This window comes from Mustela putorius, unplaced genomic scaffold (assembly GCF_011764305.1).
Source record: "Mustela putorius furo isolate JIRA1106 unplaced genomic scaffold, ASM1176430v1.1 tig00003834_pilon_pilon_pilon, whole genome shotgun sequence".
NCBI lineage: Eukaryota > Metazoa > Chordata > Mammalia > Carnivora > Mustelidae > Mustela > Mustela putorius.
In genome coordinates, this window is record NW_025421987.1 from 20,229,483 (window position 1) to 20,252,046 (window position 22,564).

The window sequence follows — 22,564 nt, forward strand, 5'->3', positions numbered from 1 at the left end:
GAAAGGAGGCACACAGGATTCAAATACTAGAGGTTTCACTGAATTAGATCAGAATATAAAGCTACAGTAGTTGGTAGCTGGGAAAGTATCTGATTATTCAAGACAATTCAGAGTAAAATTTCGAAATGGAAGTTGGATTGCAATGTTAAAGTACATGCTATGTGGCAGGCATTGTGCTAATCATGTTCTGCATATCATCTAATACTGATTTTATTAGGAATAACAGCCCATAAGGTGGAAATGATTGTCCTCCCAATACTTCAGTGGAAGAAACTAAGGCAAAGATAGGAAGTAACGTGCTGAACCTCACACAGATGTTGCTGAATCATAATCAGAATTCAAGTAATCTGAATTCTCTTTTCTTCCCCAAAACATACATGTATTTATTTATTTATTTATTTGAGGGAGAGAGAGAAAGAGAGAGACAGAGGTGGAAGAGGGGCAGAGGGAGAGAGAGAAGCTTGATCAGACTCTGTTCTGAGGGCAAAGCCTCATGCTTGTCTCCACACAGGGCTCCACACGGGGCTCCATCTCAGGACCCCAAGGTCAAGATCTGAGCCAAAACCAAGAGTTGGTGGCTTATCTGACTGTGCCACCCAGGTGCCTCAGCAGTACCTGCATTCTTAACCATCACTCTCTCTTCTATGGAAGTATGCCACACAAAGGAAAATAGCATTAATTAATATCACCGACAGGATAGGCAGGGCTTTCAAGGACTTAAGGAATGACATGTAAGAAAGAATGGAATTAAGCCATAGACAGGAATAGGAAAACCTCCTTCATCAACCCTCGGAGAAAAGGAGGAAAGTATGGGTGAATCTAGAAAGTCACTTTGCCTGAAATCGGCAGTGTTTGAACAGAACTGAACTGAACTGAACTGAATTGGATAAGGACTGAGAAGTTATTGAACTAAAAAGTAAAAATGTGACATGCCCTCTCAAACTAGTACCTTTGCTTTCTATCTTCTTTGTGCACCTAGACTAAACATCTGCAGCTCACTAGGTGGTATCAACTAAGAAAATAAAGGAACTACCAAGAAATTGATGAGGTCAATATGGAACTAGTGTTAAACTATATGAAAACTCTTAAACTATATGAAAATAAATGTTTCAAGGTGCTCAGGTTCTCTGTAAATTATTTTTTGTATGGCCCATTTTGGCAAAAACTTCATGTTAGTTGTTCACATATATATTTCTTAATTTCAGGTTTTTTTTTTTTTGGTTGATGATTTTGAGAAGTTTTGATTCATATTAAAGGCCACAGTTTACCTAATATTTTACTTACCCATATTTAAACAAAACTATCTTCTATCTGTTCTCATGTCTTAAATTTCCATGAAAGATTAGCTTCTTTACTCATTTAATGAACATGCGCTTAACTATCTTTCTTTACCTTGTATTCATTATACAGGAACCTTTTTTATGTTAGGTCCACTTCTACTGTGTATAATAGGGAACTAAGAAGATACATAAGAGAAAAGGAAGAATGAGGCTGGTATCTTAATATCCCCTATCAAAGAGATGGAGGGAGTCTCCTAAGTACCAACTGTCAGTCAGGGTCTTCTCTAACTTAGTGACGTGCAGCCATCTTGTCTGACACATTCAGAATTAGTAGGGGAAACTTGATGGTGAAGTTTGTTCTCCTTTATGTTCCTCTACTTAGTTCTTAGTATAAAACAGTAATATGAAAGGAAAAAAGAAAAAAAAGAAAAAAGAAAAGACCAGAAAAACATGAAACAATTTTCAAAACTGGAAATAATTTCTTTCTTTCATGGAAAATTTTGTATCCTGGTCAACTTTGATCATCTATGCAGAAAAGAAACATAGTTGCTAAGTAATCAATATTTAAAGAGTTATTAGAGTATGCCTGGGGATGGACATTAGGATCAAATCCATGTCCATTGTTTCTATGGGGCAATTCTCCATGATTCACTTTTAGCTTAGGAAGTTATCTGAAAGCTTCGTTCACTTCCAAAAGTGTATGATCTTATGGCACAGAGAAAGCAGGGAAGAAAAATGCTACTGCACATTTCTTCATAACCAATAATCCACCTGGTCTGAGATATTCAAATCAAATTGGGATTGACATTTGCCCGATTTAGAATACAAGAATGACCCATCTGAAGTTCTTAGAATCAGTCAGCCTGGGGCGCCTGGGTGGCTCAGTAGGTTAAGGCTCTGCCTTCGGCTCAGATCATGATCCCAGGGTCCTGGGATCGAGCCCCTCGTTGGGCTCTCTGCTCAGCAGGGTATCTGTTTTCCCCCTCTCTCTCTGCCTGCCTGCTTGTGATTTCTGTCTGTCAAATAAATAAATAAATAAATCTTAAAAAAAAACCAAAAAACGAATCAGTCAGCCCCTGTGGATTCTGCGGAGGTATCAAGAGAAGACCCTGAGACAACTCCCAGTCTCACAAGTTGTGACCTTAAACTTGACAAGGCCTCAGATAGTTTTGGACCTGATGGCTTTATAGTATGATGGAGCATATCACTTATTTTTGATAGTTCCTTGTCACCGTCATACTTCAGCTCAGGCTTCTATATTCCCCAACTTTTTTTTTTTTTTTTTTTTAAATAAAAAACCCAAAACCACACAGCAACTTTTGTTAATACCAACACAGACTTTTTTCTTTTTTTTTTTTTTCTTACTGTAAAAAGCTGATTCATTGGCATGTGTGCCACTCCCAGGAATGCTCTTAACCACTTCATCAAACTTGGCAGTATCTAAATGTTGGTTTTGATTGCCAACTGACAAAAGAGAAGGGAAATCACAAAAGAGAAAATTAACAAGTGTGCACAGTTCCAAAATTTATTCTACAAATGTGTTTTAAATCAAATGAATCATCCTTTGGCACAAGCTACTCACTTTATAGTCATTCATTTGAACAGCTTAGTCTCTGTCTCCTCAAGACTGTGGTTAGCGTTATTCTTGATGAATGAGACAGTTACCTTAAATCATAAATAAAACAAATAGAATAACTTAACATCTGACTCTTAACAAAAGGTATGTTATCTCACTTTGCACTGGTAATATAGTTTAAAGGGCAGTGTGCCTAAAATCCATTTAAACCACAAAAAGAACCAAGGATGAATCTGCGTAGAACTGCTGCATGAAGAAAGTAATTTGATCAAACAAATGCATCTTGATTAAGAAAATATGTGGTCCTCCCAAGTATTTTATCACTTTGTTTTTCTAGTCTTTTTGCTCCATAAAAGTGGTTTCAATTCCTTTTTGTTCCATTGAAATATAGTTAACATACAATGTTATATTAGTTTCAGGTGTACAGCAACAGCGATTGACATTTATGTACATTATGAAATACTCACCAAGATAAGTCTAGTTACCATCTGTCACCATACACAGTTATTATTATTCCATTAATATAATATTCCCTATGCTTTGTTTCTATATTCCCATGGCTTATTTACTTTATAACTGAAAGTTTGTAGCTCTTAATCGTCTTCACCTATTTCACCCATCTCTCCACCCCCCTTCTCTCTGGCAACCATTAGGGTGTTCTCTGTATTTATGAGTGTGTTTTGTTTGTCTTGCTTTTCCTCTTATAACTTTTTAATTTGATTAAAGGTCTCTGGCATTAATAGAATTCATGCTGTATAGTGTTCAAATTTATTCTTTTTTTTTTTAATTATTTTTTAAGGGCGGAAGGACAGAGGGAGAGGAACAGAGAGAATCTTAAGCAGCTTCACACCTAGTGTGGAGCCCAATGCTAGACTTGATCTCACAATCTTGAGATTATGGTCAGAGCCGAAATCAAGTCAGAGCTTAACTAACTGAGCCATCCAGAGACCCCTCATATTTATTCCTGAATTTTTTTTTTTTTACTTTATTTATTTGACAGACAGAGATCACAAGTAAGCAGAGGGTGGGGGGGTGGTTCGGGGAAGGAGGCTCCCTGCTGAGCAGAGAGCTCAGGACCCTGAGATCATGACCTGAGCCGAAGGCAGAGGCTTTAACCCCCTGAGCCTCCCAGGCGACTCCCTGAGATAATTTTTTTTTTTATTAATTTCAAATCTTTGCAAGGGTAAAGACTTATAAAAGGGTAAAGATTTTTTATAAAGTCTTATAAGACTTATGTAAGTATGTAAATATTAACCTAAGAAATAAGTTGGGCTTTTTACTCATCTCCTTTGATCTTACTTTTAAAGAAAACATAGTGTTCATTTGTAATTTCTTCAAAACCATTTTCTTAAGACTGATCCTCAGGCAAGATAAAACTTAATACAATGTACAATGTTTTCCTCATTTTACATAGGCTACCTGCATAAGCCTCTATGTATAGCCTATCTCTTTCTAACATCTGCCTTATCTCATAAAATAATATTTTGGGAGTAATTGCTGTGCTGTGGCAATGTGGGAACTGAAGAAGTAAAAACAGAAAATTTCTGGATAGGCCCACTAATTTCAAATCCTACGTGACAGATGTCTCTTTGGTGAAGTCTGCTAGATGGTAGGAAACCAGGATATCACCATCGCTGCGAAGGAGTCTCTCCCAGAGGGCACTTGCTTATTGGCCTCTTTGTCTGATTTCTACTGGACTTAATTCTCACTCACCATGTGAGTCAGCAGGAAGGATTTATTTAGAGATCTATATTAGCTCCCTTTCAATCCTATTCCAGCCTTCCATTTATGGGCTTGTATTACATGTTACCCCAACATAGAATTAAATTGCGTTCTGTAAAGCTTTGGATGTTGTAGGATGATAAAAGTGTTGTTCTGTGGTTTTATTCAATATAGGTATAAGAAGTTAACTCTAGCTCATTTGGTCCAACTACTATGGTATAGGTAGTATGTATAGTACAATATATAATACTTATCAAGAGTTTATTAAGACAACAGAAAGATCTGTTCAAAATGAGTTTCCAAACCAAAAGCAAAGATATGAGTTTATTTATATATATATATATATATATATATATATATATTGCTTGGGAATTGGCAACTAAGATCAAAAATAGTACAAAAATGTACTAAGTATACCACATGGAAAAGAAAATCTCAAAAATTGGGACCAGATATATCTGGAGGATTTTCTAAGTAGCTCGAAATGGATATCACAGTTCCTTTGAAAAAGTCATAAGTAGCAACAGAAAGCTAGCACACAATTCTAAAAGCAGGTATCAGTCAAGAAAACAATGGAACTCAACAAATACAGTGCAGTTGTGTGAACTTTTTTATTTTTCCACAACCTCTCCTCAGTGTTTCAACACCAGAAACGAGAAAGAAGGAATAAGTTTGCCAACCTTTATCTCTCAAACTCAGAAAATGTTCATTTTACCCTGTGTATACTGGGTATTAATAACTGAAAGTAACAGAAAGCTATGAGATATTCCAGCAATGTCATCAGAGAATAGGAAAGCAGTTTCAACAGATCAGGAGACCTCTGTTCTGTTTTCCACTTAAAAAAAAAAAAAATTCTATAGATCTGGTGTGCATTGTGATATCTGCTTCTTGTTTAAGGGCCCATTGTCATGATACATTTTGGTATTTGCTTGGGAATCCCCAAGAATGACCAAGTAATGAAACACCTTTGCTTCTCTAACCTGACAATGCTGCATTCTGAGTATAGGAGAAAAGGATAGAATTTTTTAAAAACTAACCATTTGTTTCAGAAGAGTCACTCCTAACTTAGAGTAGATAGAAAAACAGAATCCTCTCTGAATGAAAGGGATGCCACTAATCTTCCAAGCAGTATCACAAATTATCTCATCCCACTATAGCAACCACAGTCCTGTTACTTAAATAATTTCTAATATGACCTATATTACCATTTACAACTCTCAAGAGTGACTTTGAGACATTAACAATGCTGGAGTAAGATTATATATGTGTGTATGTTAGCTCTGTGAAATTGTGCACTTGTTTGTGTGACTGTATTTGGTTTCCTTAAACTCAGACCCAATGGGGATTAAAACTTCCTAATGACAGAATCAGCTATTATCTAGAGCAAACGTAAATTGTTTAAGTATCTTAAAAATCTATACAGAGTTCAAGACAGACTTGGCTGTCATCAGTATCCCAGAAATTCTTCATAGACCCAAGGTGTCTTAGTTTGTATTCTTCTATAAGTAGATGTTAAGATGAGAATTTGAATACAAGTTTTCTGGGGAGAGATTATCCCAGGAGACACAGGTAGGGAAGTATGACAATGGAACAGGGAAATGAAGGCAACCACTTTAGGGGTAGGCAATGGTCAAGTTCCCCTGTGGGAAACTGGAAATTAATTCTGCTGCTGAACAGGGAGAGCTGGTGTAGAATATTTGCTTGAGAATTATCCCTCCCAAATGAAGAGAAAGCTTGGGTTATCATACATCAACTCCCCAATAGTCCTTGACTGAGAGCTGTTCCAAGGATGAGAGGTAAATTGAAGGAATATTAATTCTTAGAATGTCCAGCCTGACGTGTTTGGCAGAGCTGACTCTGATGCTCAAAGAAAGCCCTCCCAAGTAGAGTAAGATGCTGGCAGCTTGAAATAGAAAAGTTACACTACATTTGTAAATTCCAAAGGGATTTTGTTGGGACACCAACAAAATACACATTAGGTATCCTGGATGGGTTAGAATACTTCAAACCAGTTAGTGTTTAACTAATATAATAGGTTCCATATGCATTTAGGGGAACATGGGGTATCAGTAATTTGTAAAGAAATCCAACTCTAGTGATGCAAATGTTTTCGATCTTCATGAAGGCGGGCTACACATCTGCTTTTTACATTGTTTTACCCATTGTACCTTCCACAGTGCCTAGCATGTAATAGAAACACAAACTCTTTACTTTAATATTCTTTACTAAGGAATTGGTCAAAGTTATACAAAGAAAAAATATGCAAAAAGGAACAGGTACAGATATATTCTTTGTATTATTAGTTTAGAAAGGACTTTAGAATGATAATAAGGAGAGCTATAAGACTAGTTAGTATGGTTGCTTTATTAAATGAAATACAAATTATATTGTCTCCAATGTCTTTCTGGAGAACTACCTCAGTACTTCTTTAGTCTTATTCCAGTAGGATAGTAGGAAAGAGGAGTATGGGTTAAATCCCAGTCATTAACTTTTTATCCTTAAAAAATTTACCATTTATGTTTTCCTTTTCTTTAAAATAGAAACATATTATCTCATTATTTGTATTGCAAAAAGTATTGGCAGGTATGGATGGAGGGATTCAAATGAGAGAAGGACGTGAAAGCGAAATAGGAGCACCCCCATTTGCTGACTTGTTTTAGCTGAGTTTCTTAATATTTTAATTCTGGGTTTCCTGTTTGTGGAATCAGAAAAAAATAATTCTCATTTCTTTTCTTTCTTTTTTTTTTTTAAAGATTATTTATTTGTTTATTTGTTTGACAGATAGAGATCACAAGTAGGCAGAGAGGCAGGCAGAGACAGGAGTAAGTAGGCCCCCCGCTGAGCAGAGAGCCCAATGATGCGGGAACCTGGGATCATGACCTGAGCCAAAGGCAGAGGCTTTAACCCACTGAGCCCCAATAATTCCCATTTCTTAAGATAGCTGTTAGAATTAAATAAAAGATGTGTGAATCTAATATATAAAATGATCAGTAACTTAGCTTACATAGAAGGTTAGATAGATACTAATATAGATATATATTTAAATGTGCACAGTAGTGCCTCCTTATCTGAGGGGAATACATTCCAAGACCCCCAGGGGATGCCTGAAACCACAGATGCTACCAAACCCTACATATGGTATTTTTCCTATGCATTCATACCTGCGTTAAAGTTTAATTTATAAATTAGGCACAGTCAGAGATTAACAATAAAATTGAATGATTATGACATAATAATCATTATGTGAATTTGCCCTTTCCCTCTCTCATTCCTTTGTACTGTACTCACCCTTCTTACGATGATGATGAGAGATGATAAAATGCTTACCTCATGAGATGAAATGAGGTGAATGACAGAAGCATTGTGACATAGCATTAGGCTACTACTGACATTGACAAAAAGTCAGAAGGAGGATCATCTGCTACTGGACTGTGGTTGACCAGGGGCAGCTGAAACCCTGGAAAGCAAAACCACAGATAAGATACATATGTACATGATACATACATATTTATGATAATAAATATATTAAATATTTAAATATAGTATATAGTGTATAATACAAATATGTCTTCCTGTGCAGGATTTTCAAGATTATTACATTCAGGTTTTACATTTCATCCATGTTCTTTTTATAAATATCTAACTATGGGTATAGAATTTGTTCACCTGTATTGGGTTTCTGATGATGAAAGAACTTATGTTCAAATTTAATAAACTATTTGTTGTCAGTTCTTATAATTTTATATTTATTTTAAAAAATCAAAAACATAAACATAGTTTCCTCTACATTGCATATCTTCCATCTGTATTTGGATGAAACGTGTTGATTTAAGATTTCAAAGTTACCAGCAAAGTCAACACTAAGTATTCAGATGCCAATTTTGCAGCATTCAGTCTTGGGATAGTCAGTCATCAATATTATTCGTTGTTTCCTTAAATGAACATTGGTAGTTAGCAATTTGTAGTCCATAAGGACCTTTTAATTTGTCTTCAAAAAGTGACTTTGACCATATGTTATTTTGTTAAATTATAGATGTTAACTGAATACATTCTTTGGTTGCATGTTTTCTTCCTACAATCACTTGATTGTTTCCTGTAAAACCCTGCTGACTTTTCATGGAATGTGCTGGAAAATTTTTTCTCAAGGTTTTTCTTTTGTGTCTGTAGTTCTTGTAGTCACTTTCCTCATTGCAAATTTAACTGATACAGGTTTTAGAACAAAAACATAGGCTTGTTGTTGTTGTTCAAAACTTGTTTTATTTAGATGGATTATTTTCTGGTCTGATTTCATGATCTACCATTTCACTAGCAGCTAGTAGTGAATTATCAAAAGAACTTCCCAATGTTTTTGTATACACTTTTTCCCCTGAATTTATGAATGGAAAGAACACAGACATTATATAGATTATGTGTATTGCCTATGCTTTGAATGCTTTATATTGAACATTATATATTAATGGAATATTCATTCCACCTGCACTCATTTACAAACTGTATACATTGTTTAGAATCCAACGTGTGGCCTTACAAGGTCTTTTGTTCCCTGATCCCCTTTCAGAGTACTAAACAAGCCTTTATAGTCCCAAATCAATTTGACAGTCAGTTATTCCTAAGGTTAACAAAAAATAAAAGTACTACATGTTAACCATCCAGGAAACCAAGATGTACACATAGATCCATAAATGTGTATTTGAAAACCAACTGTGAGCCCCCTATAATGTAGCTGGAGTCGAAAAACCCAGTTGTGTTTTGAGAATGGACTGCCAGACCTCTCAAACCTCAAGTTTGCTTTGCCTGTAGCATTTTTCCCTTATTTTGTTTTTTTCTAGCTAGGTGCATTTTGAAGGAAATTTAACTTGAAAAGCATGTTTCTAAAGCTAAACCACAGACTGTGTAATGTGAATAATAATGATTCTTGGCTTATTGTTTTTCAATTCCAGAAGAAATCTGACAGACCAGGTCTGTAATAAGTAATATTGCCTATAAAATAGTTTCACACAAATACAATTTTTTTTTCAACAAACAAGCCTGAAAATTAGAAAAAAATTGGAACACAGCAGAAAAATTTTCAAGACTATTCAAAGCCATATAATTAATATAACCACACCTCAGTACTGGTAAACTATGTGTACTAATTTTTATTTCAGATTACTCTTTTACATATGCATATATACATAAACATGTAACTTTATTGGGGTGGGTTTTACACCTCATGAAATTTACCCTTTTCAAGTATACAATTCAATAATTTTTAGTAACTCTTCTGACTGATTCAACCATTGCCATACAAATCAGTTTTAGGATATTTTTATCCCCTTAATAAGTAATGATTAGCCTATCATTGCCTTTAAAGTTCAAGTTTTAAAACATAAATCCTAATTTAAGAGCCTTCATATTGAATTTAATTTTTCATAAATAAAACTCAACACAAAGTGACCTGAGTTCACAAACTTGGGAATGAATTTTAGAATATTTCCACATCTCAGATAACACGAACTATATTCCTTCTTGAAGTTTGCCCAGAACTGTCTGAGAACTCTTGCTCTGTGTAGACTAAAGATAATTGTCTGTTAGCTATTGGGAATTAGAAATGCAGGAAACTAAATACACACATTAAAGTGAAAGCCAAATTCTTAAAAGAAACAAGTATTACTATATATGTATCCACATAATTTTCTTTTTAGCTTTACTTATGCAATCCAAAAATGGAATAACTTTAGGCTATTTTTTTCTAATGTGCTAAAATTTTTATGTTACATGTGAAAATTAATTTGCTCCAGTTCTTAAAATTCTGAGGTCAATTATGTGGAGTTTACATAATGGCAAAAATATGTATTGATGTATTTTCCTTATTTGGATAGATTTGAGAATTTGAATTCTTCCAAAACTCATGCTAGCTCAAAAGGTATTTGACAAAAATTCTTTAGATAAATTAATCTTATGCCTGGAACTAAAGAGGTCAAACCACAGGCATCATGGAAATTAAGCAGCAGGTAGTCTGCCTTTGCAATTTCCTCTTTGTTTTTTGCTTAAATTTTTTAGAATTTCTGCTTGTGGGAAGTAAAATGTTATTTATCACAATTGAGTGCTTGCATTTCTTAATCAAGTGATATGGAGTGGAGAGAGGGAATTTGAAACAAAAAGAATTTGGGAAGTATTACTAAATGCAAGCATGAACAATGCAAATTTTACAGCCAAAATAGGAATTTTGCAAGCATGATTGCTTTTAGAAACTCTATAAGTCCCTGCTGGTGTGCATTTTGTTTGTATAAATATGCAAACATACCTGAATTAGCATAATTCCCACCTGCATCCTTCAGATAGCTAGACTACAAAAAATTGATAATCACAACCTCTTTTTTATTACTTAATTTTTAAAATTTTAATTGAAATCAGATAATGGGTTTGGGATGCATAATTTGAGGAGATGTAGACTGCATATCAAGAGTCATGGAATTGCCAAATGCATTTAACTTTTTCCTATTTTACTTGAAAATTTTCAGGTGAGGGGCACCCGGGTGGCTCAGTTCCTTATGTGCCTGACTTTTGATTTCAACTCAGGTCATGATCTCAGGGTTCTGGGGTCCAGCACAAGGTCTGGGCCTGGTTCTGCACTCAATGGAAAGTCAGCTTCTCTCCCTCTTCCCCTCCTCCTGTGCTCCTGAGCTTCCCGCTCCCTTATTCTCTCCTAAATAAATAAATAAATCTTCAAAAAATATATTTTTCAGGTGATTTCTTTCAAATTAACAAATAAAGACTAGTGTGTTCTTTAAGAATAAAAAAAAAAAAGAATATAACCATACCATAAATAAGTTCCTAGCATCAAGGTAACATAGAAGTAGGGCTGCTAAGGAAGTTGATTTCATGGTAATCAAATATTCTACATTCTATATAGTGACCTTTCAAAAATCTTCTTTTCTGGACTCTTCCCTTGCCCCCCCCCTTTTTTCCCCCAAGCCAATGAGTATTTCTATACGTAAGTAAATTTGGTAAGTCTGAGCTAACTTTGAAAATCTGATTTCCAGTGTTTGACCAGCCTTTGAAGATTTCGTGGTATGGAAGTTTTCAGCTCCTTGAGAAAGAGATCAGCCTCTGTGATTCCGAAAGTGGACTTTCCTGCTTCAGTTGGTTTCTGCTGCACTTAGGGTAGAATTGCTAGGCACATACAAGCCAAATGGGCCAGACCTACATATGCCATATGCTAAGCACAATCTGTCAACATTTTTTCTGCTTCCACACACAGAATCAATAAAATTTAGATGTAACATATACTTCTATGGTGTACATTTATAGAGGGATAATGCACTATAAAAATTCATGATTCATACAACAATGAACAGTAATGGTTGCTTACTCATGCATGTGATACTTATAAAGACAGTTGTCACTCTTTCGGGAATAAATCATTCATCCAAGAACATATATAAGTGAAAGTGAAGTTATTACAGGATCACACTCGAAGTCATACAAATACATGAATGCATGACTGCGTGTGTATGTGCGTGTGTGTGTTTGTTTGTGTGTGTGTGTGTGTGAGCATGTATGGATGTATGTGTGTTTCAAATTTTGGTTCCTCAATTAAAGTTAGTTATTTATTACTTCTGACACAAACCCCAATTAATACTACATAATTAATCCAGAATCCTGGACAGATGCAACTGTGGTATCATTCTCTTCATTTTCTTTTCTTTACCAGAAAGGATGGGGAAAAGACAGAACAAAATGTTTCACCTTGACTCTCAGCATTGCCAAGTAGGGGTAGGTACAGACAAAAGTGTTAGCTCATGATTTAGTGTATATTGTCTAACTGCTGATGTAACCTGGCTAAAATCATACTGCTGATGAACAGAGACACAGGAACCCAACAGACAGCAACTTTATAAGTACAGAAACACCTATTCCTTAAGTAGCATAAGAGGTTAAAGCTATTATTAAAGCTGCGATAGGCTGGTTTTAACCTTTACTGTTGGTTAGACATCAAAGACAGGACATCATGGAAGGCTCTGGATTTGATGGGACTAAGACAAAAAGTTATTAACAAGATTGTGTGCATGCCAAGTATTTTCTTAGATACCTCATAGTGCTGTTGAGAGGACGTCTATTGCTTGCAATAACTTGTAGACAATGTTACACTATTTAGTTGTTTTAAAATGTAGTTTTTATTATTATTCAGGTATAGTGAGACCAAAAATTGGTCAAGAGATGATTGTTATGAAAAAGATAGTTTGTTACTCACAGTTCTCAAGAGGAAGGGGGGGGCTGCCACACCATAGGGGCCACATAGAGGAGTATCAGGGTCAGTTAGGAGGCAGAAAGAATGAGTAGAAAGCATGGGCGAGAGCCTTTATGATGATTCCTGTCAGAAAGGCAAGGTGAGATAAGATAGGTAGACCTAGGATTAGCCAGTTAGAAAAACTTCAGTGGACTCTGAGGTGTAGGGACCTTTCAGCTGTCTGATACCGAGCCTTGGGATGATTAAAGCAGGGAAATGTTGTCTCCTAGAGTATAAATTCAGATAGAGAAGGCTCTGGATCGATTAATTTCATATGAAAAGCACTCTTCTGGGTCAGTCTTTGCTATTTGTAGGAATTGGCTAACCTTGGGAGAGGCAGTCTATCCCCACCCAGTCAGCAAGGCTTCAGATGCCAGAGGATCAAGAATACAGAAAATAAAGAAAGATAGTTAAAAAAAGATATATATATATATATATATATATATACACATATATATATACATATATATTTTTTACTTCCTTTTAAATGGAAATAACATTTATATATAGTAAATTGTATTAATTGTAAGTGTAAAATTCAATGACATTTGACAAAGATATCCACTCCACTCAAAATATAGAGTATTTCTATCAGTGGCCTCTTTCCATCTATCTACAGTTATAATTTGCCAATAAAAGTTTAATTTACTTAAGACCTGTATATATTTTGTCTTGTTTCCAAATATAACATAATAAAATGTAAATAATACAATGTAAAATTTTCTCCCCTTTCTGTCTCCATTGAGCACAAGGATCAAACAGCCTAATGGGCTCATTTTTTTACTAGATTTCTAACCATCTTCTGTAAAATGGAAGCAGGGTAAGTGTCAGCCCCCTTCCGCACTAACATGTATTTAAGTCATACCTCTCCACTCCTGCAGTTAATGAGAAAGCAGCAAGCCCTTTGTCCCGAGCTCCACAGAGAGTGCTCCCAAGGTCCAGATTCAGTTCTGTCTGTCTTGTGCTGGAATGTAGCAGCTCTACCCCTGAGTGACTCTAAGTCAGAAGAGACCTTATTACTTCAACAGTGCTTTAAAACAAACACACAAACAAGCAAACAAAAACTCACAGTGTGGCTAGCTTGGTTATAACCTAAGATTTGTTCTTTCATCTGGGCTTGATTTTGCATCCTAATCCTTTCTCACCACCATGTTTTCATTAGCTACATTCAACAATTATCGCCCTTAATCTTTGGAAACTTCTATACTAAAATAACCTTGTCTGTACTCAAAAGCTGGATAAGATGTTAACTGAGTTTTCCCAAGATTTCAATACTTTTGATAAATTTTCTAGTATACTACATTTTTCAAAGACAAATAGTTGAAAAAAAAAATCTTTATTTGCTCTAATTTCTAATATTTCCTACATAACTGATTCCTTAATTTTATTTTTTTGAGGATTTTCTATTTATTTGAAAGAGAGAGAGTGCACCAGCTTGAGCAGGGAGAAGGACAGCAGGATAAACAGACTTCATGCTGAGTGTGGAGCCCCATGAGGGGCTCAATCTCAGGACCTTGAGATCTTGACCTGAGTTGAAATCAAGAGTTGGATGCTTAACTAACTGAGCCACCTAGGTACCCCTCCTACCTATGTGATTCCTTATTTCAGAGATTAATCAACTCCAAGTGAACAACAAGAGTTTTTAAAATAGGTCTTTATCAATATTAACCTCTTTCACTTCGGAACATTGTATTTAGAAACCTGTGGTTTGCCCTCCATAGATTTTTCAAAGCCATATCACCTATGTGAGATAACAGAAATTATATATTGGTTTTTGTTCCCTGCTCCTGGCACAGAGCTCTACAAACTCCTGTAGTTTTCTAAATAATAGAACACTAGTAGCATACTTCTGTTCCAGTATTTTGTCTTTGACACCGGTTCCTGATATAGGACTCCTGAAACTCTTATCAGTTCCTGGGTACAAGGAGTGTCTTATATTCTAATGAGGTGACTCTGGGTGAGTTTTTGAATAGCACCTGGATGAGGACTGGTCAATGTAAAGACCAAGCCGTGATTAGAAGCTTGGAATTTCCAGCCCTGCTACCCAATTCTCTTGAGAAGGGAGAAGGGTGGAAATACACCTATGTGATGAAGCCTCCATAAACATCCCAACAGTATGGCATTTGGAGAGCTTCCAGGTCTGTGAGCACATCCTTGTCCTAGGGCAGTGATACCTTAACTCCAGTAGAGAGAGAAGTTCCTGTTCTTAGGACCCTCCCAGATCTTGCTCTGTATATCTCTTCATCTGGCTATTCATCTGTATCTCCTTTATCATGCTCTTTAATAGATTGATAAATATAAGTATTTGCCTGAGTGTTGTGAGCTATTCTAGCATATAAGTCAAACTGAAGAAGGGGGTCATGGGAACCTGCAATTTGTAGCCAGGTCAGAAGTTGTGAGTAACCTGGGGGCCTACAATTTGGTAGTTGGTATCTAAGTGGGGTGCAGTCTCGTAGGACTGAGCCCTTAACCTGTGGGATCTGATGCTATTTCCAGTAGATAGTGTCAGAATTTAAATTGTAGGAAACCCAGCTGGTGTCATAGAATTAGTTGGTGTCGGGAAAACCCACACATTTGGTGACCGGAGGTGTCAGAAGTGTTGTGGCTGTGGTAATAATAGGAGAATAAAAGAGAAACATAAGAGGGGACAAACTAGGGTTTTTTGTTTGGTTTTGTTTTGTTTTTTTAAAAACAACATATTTGAGGATTGTTCTGATTCTATGTGGATATTGAATGACATTAGAAGGAAAACTTGGTTTGGGCACCTGGGTGGCTCAGTAGGTTAAAGCCTCTGCCTTTGGCTCAGGTCATGATCTCAGGGTCCTAGGATAGAGTCCCACATCGGGCTCTCTGCTCAGCGGGGAGCCTGCTTCCTCCTCTCTCTCTCTGCCTGCCTCTCTGCCTACTTGTGTTTTGTCAAATAAATAAATAAAAATCTTAAAAAAAAAAAAAAGGGGGAGAACTTGGTTTAAAGAATAAGGAATGTGGAAGGCAACTGGAAAAAAAAAAAAAAGAGGGGCACCTGGGTGGCTCAGTGGGTTAAGCCGCTGCCTTCGGCTCAGGTCATGATCTCAGGGTGCTGGGATCGAGCCCTGCATCAGGCTCTCTGCTCAGCAGGGAGCCTGCTTCCTCCTCTCTCTCTGCCTGCCTCTCTGCCTGCTTGTGATCTCTCTCTGTCAAATAAATAAATAAAATCTTTAAAAAAAAAAAAAGAAAGAAAAATGGAATCTTTTCTTGAAGAATCCATGCAATAAACACCTATGAAATGAACCCTTCTTCTATCAGTATTGCTCAAAATTTATCTTTAATGTGTATGCCTGAAAATGTTTTTCTTCCATCACTATTAGTTCAGTTGAGAAAATTATTTTTCTCTTTACTATAGAAAATTAATGACATAATATTATAGATAATGGTATCTCTGCTAAACACATTATAGGTTTCATTTTGGTTAGAATTTTATTTATTTAACATCAAGAGCTAAATCGAACTTATCTTTCAAAGGAAATAACCACAAAATATATTGTATATTTTACTGTAAAGCTATCCAAAGTGCATAGCTAGTTTTATGCAAGATTGTCATGACATTAGGCACCGAAAACTCTGAGGGGCTTATAATATAGTAGGAAGACACCTGGTAAGTAAATTATGTAATTACAACACAATGTGGTGGGCTAAATATTAAGAGAATGAACAACTATTCTGTATATCAGAACAGAGGAAGAAGCTGATTAACTATTGCCTAAGGGATTCAGGAAGGGCTTTTTGGGAGAATTATATTAGCAATTGATTTCTAAGGATAATAATACAAGAGATTTTTCAGATGAAAAAAGGAAGAGATCGAATGTTCCAGATAGCAAGTGTAGCAGCACATTGTGGGCAGATGACCAAAGAAATTAGCTTTAGAATTTTAATTTGAAAGGAGAGCACTAAATACTAAAACTGGTATGTGTGTGGTAGTCTTATGAGGAATCTTAATAATTATGTCATGAATTTCAATATATGTATTTAACTGTAGTCCAGAATTTCCCAAATATATGATCTTAAGAGTTTTCCGATACAAACTTCTTAAAAATGTAGATTCCTTAACCTTTCTTTTGGACTCTTATTATTTAGCTAATAGGTTTAGGGAAAAAAACTGTTTGAAATTATAAAATTTTGAAGGAGGGGAATATTAATGTTTCATTTACTTTATAAAATAAGAAGTCATCAAAATGTGTAGAAAATTGAATTTCTGAAACAATTGAGATGAAAAGTATAGAATCCAAGTGAAAAATGGCAAGAGTTTGAATTGAAGCAGGGCTGGAAAACTAGAGTTGAAAAAAGAATATTCATCAGCTGTCAGATGTTGAAGCTTTTGGCATGCAGGGTTCTTGGTGAGGGAGAATATATAAAGGAGTGTAACACTGAAATTGAAACTGGTTAGGCTGTAGAGATAGTGAGTCCTGAGATCCAAACAGGAAATTCCAGAGAACAACAGGTTGAGGAAATCAGGGTAAGGGTGGTGAGATGGAGAACATGAAGCTATGAATGATTATGCTAATTCAAACCCAAGAGTGTTTCTGGATTTAATAGAAGGGTTCACTTCCAAAAAAAAAAAAAGAAAAACAAAAACAAAAACAAAAACAAAAACAAAAAACCCAAAACCCAAGAAGGAAATGTTCTTAAGTGGTCATTGTAATGAATGGTACAAAAAATATAAAAGAGTAATGCTTTTAAAGGCATGTCTGATTCAAAGTAAAAATCTTTCAACCATTTACTGCATGACATTTTCCCATGGAGATAATTTTTAAAAGCTTTGGCTTACTTAGAAAAGAAATACTGAATCCTTTTTGTTATTGCTTTAACTTGTCCAATCTCTAAACCACAGATACCTCAGAGGTTCATTAGAAATTCCCAAACCCAGAAAGAGGAAAGTCCCAATAAAAACAAACCAAACCAGATCCTTTAGGAGTTGAATTTTGAAGTTTTGACTTCCTGATTCTAAGGATGGGTCATATTTTAGCTTCAGAATAATGGTAAATTTAGCTTAAAAACACCGTAGTTAAAATAATGAATCTCTTCCATGTCTGTCAGTAGGTTTGGCATGTAAGTGTATCAAGTGTAACTCAAATACAAATTGTAAACCATACAAGCCCCATTTCTAACTCAATCTCTTTACAAGGAAATCTCTTTAGCCCAACATTTTTTGCTTCTATATTGTAATTTTTTTTTTATTATTATTTCATTAGATGTAGTCAATGGCTCAGGTTACCCTGACAATGAGAGGAAATCTTACCTTTCCTCTATAAATAAATAACTAGGGTTCGGTTATTAACTATTAAGGGTTATACTCTGTTGTTTCTCTGTCCTCTGGACTAGCCACTGCATGTTTGTGATTCAAGAGGCTGCCAGAGGCAGTGGTCTGGTGTTAGGGAAGTAAGCACCCAGTGAGCATTCAATCCTTCGTTCCCAGAAAGTGATGTCTCCCTAGAATAACAATTGAAAAGTATTTTGATACCAGCTTTTACAAAACACATACTAGTAGACAATATAAGGTGAAAATATCTGAAAATCTTTATAGCTCTATGTCATGACAAAGAAAAATTTTAAAGAAGAATTAATTGAAAGAGCCATGAGCAAGTCCACTGTGGCAACACAAGACTTTTTTTTTAGTACCTGGAGTGTTCAGAACTTCTCAGTGGTATAGTGTCAGTATAGGAAAGCTTCATAGAGGACAGATAACTGTGTGATTCATGAACCTCTCTTTCCCCCCCCAACATTTTTCTTGTATGTGTATTCTTTAAAGAAATATTTCAGTTAAAATATAATACATTTTATTTTACTAAGTATATCATGTCTCCGTTCTTTATTCTCCAAAGGACGTGTGTATAACTAACTGTACCCAGAATAGCAAAAGCTAAGGGTCAAATATTTGCTTCCTCTCAAACACCAATACCACAAAATGTATTTTACACACCAAGGTATTATTTTAAAGAGGGCTATTAACTTACTAAAAATTATTTCCTTCCTATTGTTTTAATTTTTCATGTTACCATGTTCCTTCTTACTGTTTTAATTTTTCTTATTATATATATATATATATATCCCCTTTGCAGAAGTCTGCATTTACTAAACTATATAGAGGCTTTGACCAGTTTCCCCATAGCCTACTTTATGATCAATTTCTTCATCTTGGTAAGAGAATCATTTCAGGTATATATCATTTAAGGTATATAAAAGAGGCACCAGATTAAAACGCCCCATCTGGAAATATCGGGGTGTTCACAAGTAATTGTTGTTTCTCCTTATATACCTGCAGTTTGCTGGGGAAGACTTGTTCTCCTCCTGTGTACTTCTTACATTAGCACTGAGCACTTCTCTAGTCTTGGGATGATTTTTTTTTTTCATTCTATGGAACTATGACCCACCGTTCTTCCAAATAACAAAATTAAAAAAAAAAAAAAGAAATGAAGACAAAATAAATCAAATCTATTTTATGATATACACTGTAAAACCATGTTCTCTTACACAACATAATAATAAACTGAAAGAAATTTCTGTGGATATTAGAAATTAGTACTTTGAACAAATCACTCTTTAATACCTGGAAACTAACCTAAAGAAATGTAATCCATATTATGGTTTCTCATTAATATTACAGATTCTATGAGTGCATGAGGCAGTATGGATGAATTATACTTCAAGGTGTGAGTTAAGAGTGTTCTAGAAAACACTTTAAAAAGCATTGATACAGAGGCGTGCCCATATAATTCAACTCTTCCTGAAGTACGTTTTATCATGTCTTAAAATTCTTTATTAGGAGAGAGAAAAACAAATTCTGTTAATTATTTATTAATATTAAAATATTGATGAGCATTACCTAAATGTAACGGGATTCCAGCTGGTGCACTGGGTTGAAACTGCTGACATGCAGCCAACACAAGAGGCGTGTATTAAAAGAGCAGAACAAATGACTTAACAGGGGCCTAAAAGCAGCAATCAGAAAAGGTTCATTTAACTTAGAGATGGCACAAGCTTGGAGCAATTGCCTCTACTTAAGTAAGTGTGGAATTACAAAAGACTATTTATTACAGTCAAACAGGGCCCTGCAGCTTGCTCAGAGACCTTTAAAGAATTTCAACAGTTATATATATATAAAGCCTCGCTTAGTGCAGAAGCAGTAAAATTTGGGCAGACCCCAAACAGCCTGCAAAGCTTTCATTAAAAAGCTAATACAATCTTCTTCACATTTTTTGAAATGAATGTGTTTCTCTCTTGTTGTGTGTGTGTGTGTGTGTGTGTGTGTGTTTAAGGAGAGATGTCATGCATGATAAGTTTCAAAATTTCTTTGAAAGTGTATTTTAACTTTAGGGAAAATATACCAGTTTCCTGGTGATATGGAATAAATGTAGGATCTCCATGGGTTTATTAGGAAATTGTTCCAACATCAACCATCTTTGAAATGCCCCATTAAGTATATATTAAAATTACTCTTTTAGTGGATTTAATCAGCAGGAAAATTAGTGGAATTTCTCTGTTTTTGTACAAAAAGCAAAACTTATTTCCTTGGATGTTAAGACTATAATTTTTCTACTAACAATTAGATAATGAATTGCTATTTTTTTTTTAAGTAACAGGGTTAGGTTAAAAGAATACTCAAAAAATTAACATTTTTATTTACTTACACCTGAGTGATATATCTAGAAACATTGAATACATTTATAAACTTTTAACTAAATATAACCAAAATAAATTATCCTTTGCTTAAATTCAATTTCAGAGCATCAAACCACTACTGGTCAGGGGGGTGGAAGGTAAGATTATGATGAGGCCAATCCAGGAAATAAAATTATTACAATGAATAGATGAAAATTAAGTATGAAAGGTAAATTATGATAAGTTACTTGACAGTAATTGCTAATGGGAGCAAAATATGAATAAGAAAATGTATTTACTTTTCCATCAAAAAAGAAACACCTACATTTTTCCTTGGCAAAAGATTAAATAATCATTTCCAGGCCATTAAATTAATGATGCTTTAGTTACAAAAGAGTTCATAAGATCTTACAAATAATAGAAATAGGAGGATGGGAAACTTACTGCAATAGATTCTTCATTTAGACTTACCCTTTCTAATAAAGTGTCATGAGGCAGGCTTCATGAAAACTCTATTTTTAAGTGAGGAATAAAAATGAAAGGCATTTATGTACAGGAATGGTTTGAGAAGTTAGACACAGAAGTCAGCATGTGACAATCACAGAAACATCAAATCCACAAATACAAAACTTCTAATGCTAGCTATTAAAGGGAATACAAATACACAGGATTCTAATGGTACTCGACCTGAGAAAAATCTTTATAAAAAAAATAGGTTGTTTAGCAATGAAAATGATCAATAGTTAATACACTTGAGGATTCTTGATTTGGGGTTGTTTCATGTTCGCAGTTTATTTTGTTACATCCCTCAGGACGGGATGCTGCTGAACCCCACAGTGAGATATTTCAGCTGGCCAGTGTACCAACATTGAGTTTTGAAACCAGAAGTGTACTGAGGGATAGTATGCCTTTTTCTTTTTAATGGAAGGATTTAAAGTGGGAGATCACTTAAAATATATTTAATCTTCCATTAGAAATGAGGGTGATTGTATGATATCTGATCCAAACAGATGTTTTTTATTCTTATTCTGTACTTTTTGATAATGCATAGCAAAACATAATCAATATAGAGTCAACAACACCCAGTAAGATACCTCAGTATCTATCCAGAGATTTGTGACACAAAGAGCAGTCAGTTCCTTTGTACTTCTTAATATTTTCATTTTAAGAAATAAAAATACAAAAGCAGATGATTATTATTTCCTGATAGATATTTTTATTCATGAGAGATTTTTGTGAAAAGTCAAGGCCTACTATAATATGTTCTAAACCCTGTCCATTTACAATACACTAAATATTATTATTACCTATAGATACCATGGGACTCCTTTTGCATAATAGATTCCAGTCCTCTTACAGAGTTGCATATGAAAATGTTATCAATGAGCTGCAGAATCTGGCATTAATAACTTTGCAACGTTATAACAAATAGGTAGCCCTGATGTTTGGTTCTTTTTTTAATAGATCAAATATATTTCATTGCTTACATTATAGTAGCAGATTGAAAACATCTGCTCACTTGCCACTAGTCCACCAGCAGCTGAAAATCTCAGCTCATTTTCCATAGGCCTGTATGTACCAGGGCTATAATCCAGCTGCTGGGGCTTGATATGGGGCCAGATTAATACTCCAGAGCCTTTGAAATGGAGATAGTGCTTTCTTGCCAAAGATAAGAGCAATGATGGCCTGCATTTGCTTGTTCCTTTCTTCCTCTGCACTCCTTTACCACCTTTCCTAATTGGATTGATTTGTGTCCTCCCACCATCCCTTCCTGTTGCTTCTCTACAGCTCCATCGCCTGTCATGACGATTAAGAAGGATCGAACGTCCAGAAACAGCATCTCTCTATCTTGGCAGGAACCTGAGCACCCTAATGGGATCATATTGGACTACGAGGTCAAATACTATGAAAAGGTGGGTAGATGATGTGAAAGGGTTGGGTTGTGTCGGGAAAGAGGTAATCTTTTCATGAGCTGTGTACTTGCAAAGAACCCAATGGTGTTGCTAAGAAGCGGTAAAGCTCTTTGGAACTCTGGTCGTGTGATACCTTTGATTTATCAGTAGGGGGGTTTTGAAATAA

The 22,564-nt window shown here is 35.3% G+C and overlaps 1 protein-coding gene across 2 annotated transcripts in view; it reads left to right on the top strand.

Annotated features, from left to right (window-relative positions):
* Window positions 1-22,564, top strand: part of EPHA3 (EPH receptor A3) — a 360,792-nt gene that overhangs the window by 257,607 nt on the left and 80,621 nt on the right. For both annotated transcript variants that reach the window (XM_004777946.3, XM_004777945.3), the window contains exon 6: window positions 22,274-22,398. In XM_004777946.3, coding sequence (XP_004778003.2) covers window positions 22,274-22,398 — 125 coding nt within the window. The remainder of the gene's footprint in view (window positions 1-22,273; window positions 22,399-22,564) is intronic.